The sequence below is a fragment of the Sebastes umbrosus genome, chromosome 8 (assembly GCF_015220745.1).
Source record: "Sebastes umbrosus isolate fSebUmb1 chromosome 8, fSebUmb1.pri, whole genome shotgun sequence".
NCBI classification, from domain to species: domain Eukaryota; kingdom Metazoa; phylum Chordata; class Actinopteri; order Perciformes; family Sebastidae; genus Sebastes; species Sebastes umbrosus.
Genome location: NC_051276.1, coordinates 22468722 through 22474657, shown reverse-complemented (window position 1 = coordinate 22474657; position 5936 = coordinate 22468722). Strand labels below are relative to the sequence as shown.

The 5936-nt window shown below is 40.1% G+C and overlaps 1 protein-coding gene across 2 annotated transcripts; it reads left to right on the top strand.

Moving 5' to 3' along the window:
- The first annotated feature begins 2576 nt into the window (after positions 1 to 2576).
- On the top strand, positions 2577 to 5755 carry dgcr6 (DiGeorge syndrome critical region gene 6). Of its 2 annotated transcripts, XM_037777415.1 has the most exons (6): positions 2577 to 2718; positions 2833 to 2948; positions 3040 to 3200; positions 4291 to 4391; positions 4492 to 4632; positions 4800 to 5755. In XM_037777415.1, exons 1-6 carry the CDS (start codon positions 2716 to 2718, stop codon positions 4875 to 4877), a joined length of 600 nt encoding a protein of 199 aa, XP_037633343.1. In that variant the 5' UTR covers positions 2577 to 2715; the 3' UTR covers positions 4878 to 5755. The 2 variants fall into 2 exon arrangements, with proteins under 2 accessions (XP_037633343.1, XP_037633344.1); XM_037777416.1 differs by lacking the exon at positions 2577 to 2718 and having other exon boundaries at positions 2730 to 2948.
- The last annotated feature ends 181 nt before the right edge of the window (positions 5756 to 5936 follow it).

Genomic DNA, 5936 nt, shown 5'->3' with positions numbered 1-5936 from the left:
CGGCTCTTTTAAGTGAACGATAAGAGCCGGCTCTTTTAAGTGAACGATAAGAGCCGGCTCCCGTCCGAGAGCCGTTTTTTTTTTTTTTTTTTTTTTAATGAATTCAAGGTAGAATAATAGTACGATCTTCTCCGCGCCACGGGCACTCCATGTACTGACTGTGACTAAATGTTGTGTTAATGACGTCCGTGCGACCAATCAGGTGATGACAGACAAGGAGTGTGTTCCAATCCAAGTACTTCCAGAAGTACACTTCAATGTAGTGCACTGTGTGCACTCTGTACTCACTTGAGTAGTGCGTAAATGTCAACGGGGTAGGGTCGTCTCAAATCGAATACTCTGCGGCGCACTGACCGCAAATGACGATCGCAATATTTGACCGCGGCTCGCTACCCGCCAAAATATCTTCTTCTTCTTCGGGGATTTACTGCAGCTGGCATCCTTTGTGTCGCACTGCTGCCTCCTTCAGGTTTTACCCGTCCACTACCCGCCAAAATATCTGCCTGCTTTGTTGAAGAAAAAAATTAAAGCAGAGTGAAAATTACGTTTCCAACGTCGTTGCCTACGAAGTGTCCTCCTGTTGGCTGAAATGCACCGGTATGTTTACGTATTGTTTTATTCTGTTATCTACGTATGTTTGAATAGTGGTCGTGGTTCCGACCCTTCCGCTATGTAGCCGACAATTGAGTATGGAAAGTGTCCAGGGTACCACACTCAACGATCTGACCGCTTTGAGTACAACATCCGGGTACTTTGAGTGCACTGCATTTTGCCGTACTTCCCAGTGTGAACGCACTTATGCACTCAAAATAGTAAGTGTAAGTACGGAAGAACGCGGATAGGAACACACTCAAGGATCATACCATCAAGCAGGGAGGGGCGGGGGTGCGGGGTGCGCTGATGGTCTACAGGTACAGAGCAGGAGGGAGAGGAGGAGAGAAAGAGAGAGAGGAGTGTGATGCGCGAATAGCAGACAAGAAGAGTGACAGTTGGAAACGAAGCAGCATGTAAATTGAATAATTTAAGTGAAAAACGGAAGAAGTAGGCTGTTTTCGAAACTGCATACTGCATACTACTGAGGAGCGCAGTATGCAGCATGCAGTACATACTGCATACTGCGCATCCTCAGTAGTATGCAGTATGGAACGTAAATCGGTTTATTTTGTAGTACGTGAGGCCGAGTTTCGCGGGCTTCCAGTTTTGGAAAGCTTAAAAAAAACTTAAAAGTTACGGCTTTGCTATGGGTAAAGTTAACGTTAGTAGGACAGATTACGTTCGTTACAGATAGACAGTAGCACTTATGAATTGCTGTCCTTACATTAAATTAGAAAAATAATATGCTATTTTTACATTTATATTCCTCCCTGTCCACCGCTGTCACCGGGATGTTGACGTCCGTCATTTCCGCCATTACAAAAATTTCCAAAAAGTGACCGTCGCAGCGCATTGCATTGTGGGATACAGTAGGCGAGGTAGACTGGTCTGATGCATACTGGAGAATTTTTCCAAATCAGTACGTCATCCGGGTATTTTTGGCATACTGGAGATTTTGCTTTTGTTCGCATACTGCATACTACATACTACATTTTGGCCAAATCAGTACGTACTACTAGTATAGTATGCGGTTTCGAAAACAGCCGTAGTAAAAATGAAGAGCCGTTAGGGAGCCGAAAGAGCCGGCTCTTCTTGGTGAGCTGAGCCAAATGATCTGGCTCACTAAAAAGAGCCGGAATTCCCATCACTATACTGCACGCGCCATTACAGACAGGCATCTTGACGGACAGCATTAGATGCATATTCACCAACAGATAACCTACCTGGTTTCTGAGAACTATAATATAGTTTAATTAGCCTAGCCTGGTACTTTAATTTTTTTTTTATACTTTATTTTTTCCTTTTTTTCGAGGTTGTTTTCATATGTGCAATTTACAGTTCGTAATTACAATAGTTTATAAACCAATTTTTAAGTAGTTGAGCTTATAGACAAACTCATTAAGTACACTAGAGAAAACAAATTCAACATTCAGAACTGAAATAAAATTAAGAAAAGAAATAATAATAATAATAATAATAATAATAATAATGATAAAAAGAAAGAATGGAGTTAAAAAAAACAAAAAAAAACACATAACAAAAAAAAACAATGATACAAAAATACGAGAGTAATAATCAGTTAAGCTGGTTTCAGATTTTGCACTGTACTATAGAAATATTATATGTGGTTGCTATGGTTACAGTGACAAAGACAGTAATGCATTTTTTTCTTATTAATCTAATTTTAATTCAAGTGTAAATTTACCCCCAAAAAAGCCTAATTTCTTTGTATTTATGAAAGAAATGGAGTTATATCTGTCAACAATTTCTTCCTCACAAAACAAAAAAGCAATGCATGTATGCAATATCTTTAAAGTGTTAAAGTGAAATTATTGTCATACTCTTAAGTGGTCTTTTTTTTATTATTATTTATTTATTTTTATTTTTTTAGTGTTTATTTTTAATTATTTTATGTTGTTGTCCTTTTATGTTTGTCACAGCTGTTTGTTTATGTTTTCACTATGCTTCTTTTGTAAGTAAATGTTTTTAATGTTGTCTGCTGTTACTATGGATACTGTCATTTTGAAATTAAAAACAAAACAAAGCCTGGTAGTTTTATCTATCTACAGACAGACAGGCATCTTGACGGACAGCAGCTTTGGGGTCCTCTCTAGGAGTTGAATGGTAGCTAATGAGCTAAATAACAAACACAGATACAAAACATACTTTAAGCTGGTTTTTAGTAGCTGTTACCGCGGGTTGTTGACCAACATGTGTTGTTGCTGTGTTCATCTTTAGCAGTTAAAGGAGATGGATGTTTATCCAGGAGTCATTGGCGGCGATTCTACAAGGCATCAAGAAAGACATTACTACCTGTTATCTGAACTGCAGACCTTAGTGAAAGATTTACCCAGGTGATGCTGCCTTACCTTCACACAGCTGGCTGTCAGTTTGAGCTTTAGGGTGATTTTAATATGATAACTGTTCTGTTTTTCTGTTTTTTAGCTCCTTCCAGCAGCGCCTGTCCTACAGCACTCTGGGTGACCTGGCTCTAGCTCTCATAGACGGGACGGTCTATGACATTGTGCAGGGGCTCCTGGATATTCAGCACCTCACAGAGAAAAATCTGTACAACCAGAGGCAAAAGCTGCACTGCACACACCAAGGTTTGCTCTCTCTCTCTCTCTCTCTCTCAGGAAAACATGCTAAAGAAAGGGGCCTGTTCCAAGAAGCAAGCCCATACCTTAACCTGAGTAAATGCAGATTAAAGGGACTATTTGTAACTTTCAGAAATGCTTGTTAACAGCGACACCTGTGGCCGTTAAGTCAACGAAAGTCAGCTTTGGGCTCGCGCTTGCTCGCTCTAAATAGACATGAACGAGCATCGCTCAAAACAGTGAGGCGACACACGTCAGCTAAAACCACAATATCACTCTATATTTCACCTGCTTGGCAGTAATGTTAGCTGACCAGACGAAGGTCTCTCCATGAATCAATGCTGGTACTAGTGTTGGCTTTCCTGCTTCGAGACTGAAGCAGGAAGAGAAACGTTGTCGTCTCCCGACTGCGCCCGCAGGGAGACACCGGCACCCGGTCAGAGACGATGACATTTCTCGCTGCGGAGCCCCTTCACAAGACACGGGAAACCTCTGTTGGTCTGCAGGAGCTGCACCAGTTATTTCCTCACAAACGTCCACTGTACATTCACTAGATATTCTCAGAGCTAAACTAACTCTCCTGCAGTGTGTAGTGTGTGCGCATGCACGTCTAGAGGTGGAGTGAGAACGCGAGAACGCGTGCGGTGTGTTAGTGAAGGCAGGCAGGCAGCAGAGCAGTGACTCCGGCCACATGCAAGCGCGCATATGCGAGCGCGCGCATGGGATCCCGACCCGGTACATTTATACGCTTAAAAAGTTACAAACAGTCCCTTTAAAAACAGGAATCCCCTCAAAAAAACTGACAATAACCTGATATTTTCAGGAGGAATTTCACTTTACTTCTTTCTATTCAAATGGTTCATATTTTGTTACACTTTGTTTAGCTCTTTTTTTACTGTGTTAGCTGATGCATCTTGTTTTTTGCACTATCTCCTTTGCTGCTGTACACTGCACATTCGCCCACTGCGTGACTAATAAAGGAATATCTTATCTTAAATCAATAACTATATTTGCTCCCTGGTACAGGCCCCTCAGTGTAAGGTTGTAGTTGAAAATGTCAATATGATGCTTGACTGGTTATTCCTATTTTTGTTTGTAGCACTCAAACAAGATATTGTACGGAAGAACAAAGATGCTCTGCAGTCATGCAAGTCTCACAACCTCGCCATTCTCAAAACTAATCAACAAGCAGAGCTAGAGGTAAGACACTGGAGTCCCAATACCTTTGATTACTAAAAGGGCTATGGTTTATTGCTATATTCTTTTTGGATTTACTAATAGTTGTGTGTTGTGTCATCAGGCTGTGGAAATACGTGTGCGAGAGGAACAAAGGATGATGGATAGGAAGATTGTAGCAGAAATGGATCAAAAAGTGATAGACCAGCAGAACACCTTGGAGAAAGCTGGAGTCCCTGGATTTTATATCACCACTAATCCTCAGGTTGTCCACACTTGCCTACACTGTAGTTAAAATGCATACTAACTAACACCACAAGTGGTAGGGTAGCATAGAAAACATTCACTTTGTGTGATACAGACAAATGTCCAGCAGATGGCGATGTATGTCCTGACTAATTGCTCTTCCAACTTTCTTATGTGTTATTTCAGGAGCTGACAATGCAGATGAACCTACTTGAATTGATCCTAAAGCTTCAACAGAAGGAGTCCCAATCAGGAATCATTTGAGAAAGAGGCCTAATTGTGACAAAAAAGAGGGCAATAAAATTATACAATTGCCACAGACTGCGTATGCTCACATTCCAGTAATGGTGAGATTCAACATGTGTCAGTCTACGTGTGGCATCGTTCTATGTAACAACATGTTGTTATAAGTGTAATACTCACCATCAAAACCTGCAGGAGAAGGCTGGCTCTCGAGGGTACAAGTAAGACGTTTGGAGTCCTGGATGTAACAGAGCAGTAACAGGTTGTGACGACATGGATTGTAAAGCACTTAACTGCAATGTCGCACATTGTTCAATTAGGAAGTTGTTGACAAATTATATACATATTTAAGCAGAGTATTGAGGGAGCGGACTCTGCCAGAAATAAAATAGTAGAGGGTCAACATGTTGCTTAAGGACACAGAGATGGCTGTAACTGGGACTACTGTTGTGAACTTGCTGCAGTGAGATGATCTCTCACTGATGCCTTTGACTGAAGTGTCAGTTCCAGTGTTCTGGTTCTGTTTTGAACACTTTATTTTTTATTTATTTGAACAGTATTGCGCATTTTTTCCTCAAATTTTGCTACTGTTGTTCCTTTATTGTGTATAATATTTTTTGATCTGTTCAATTTGTTTTAGTTGTGTTAATACTAAGGGTGCAAATAAGATATTGAGCTAACCCCTTAATATTTACATTGATATCTTTTTATATGTCAGTTTTATTTAATGTTTACCGCCCCACAGAAATAAGCAACAATGAACAATTGAATTGTTGACATGATATACATATGAGCAAAACCAGTATGGATGGTAGCATTAAAAAAAAAAATGTTGTGTTGATTTCCCATTACATGAATATTTGTTGTCATTAAACAAATCTTTGAAAGGTCTCAAAATGTTTTTTGGCTTTTGTGAATGATTTAAAATAATTGAGTTCTGTAAAGCTTTTTCAGTGCAGTATTTGTGTAGCACTGACTTAGTTAAATTATTTCAATGGGAGGCTGCCACTCCTCATCAGTCCATGAAGAGTCAATTAAAACATGCACCTGTTCAGCTATTGATAATCAGATTACCTGTTT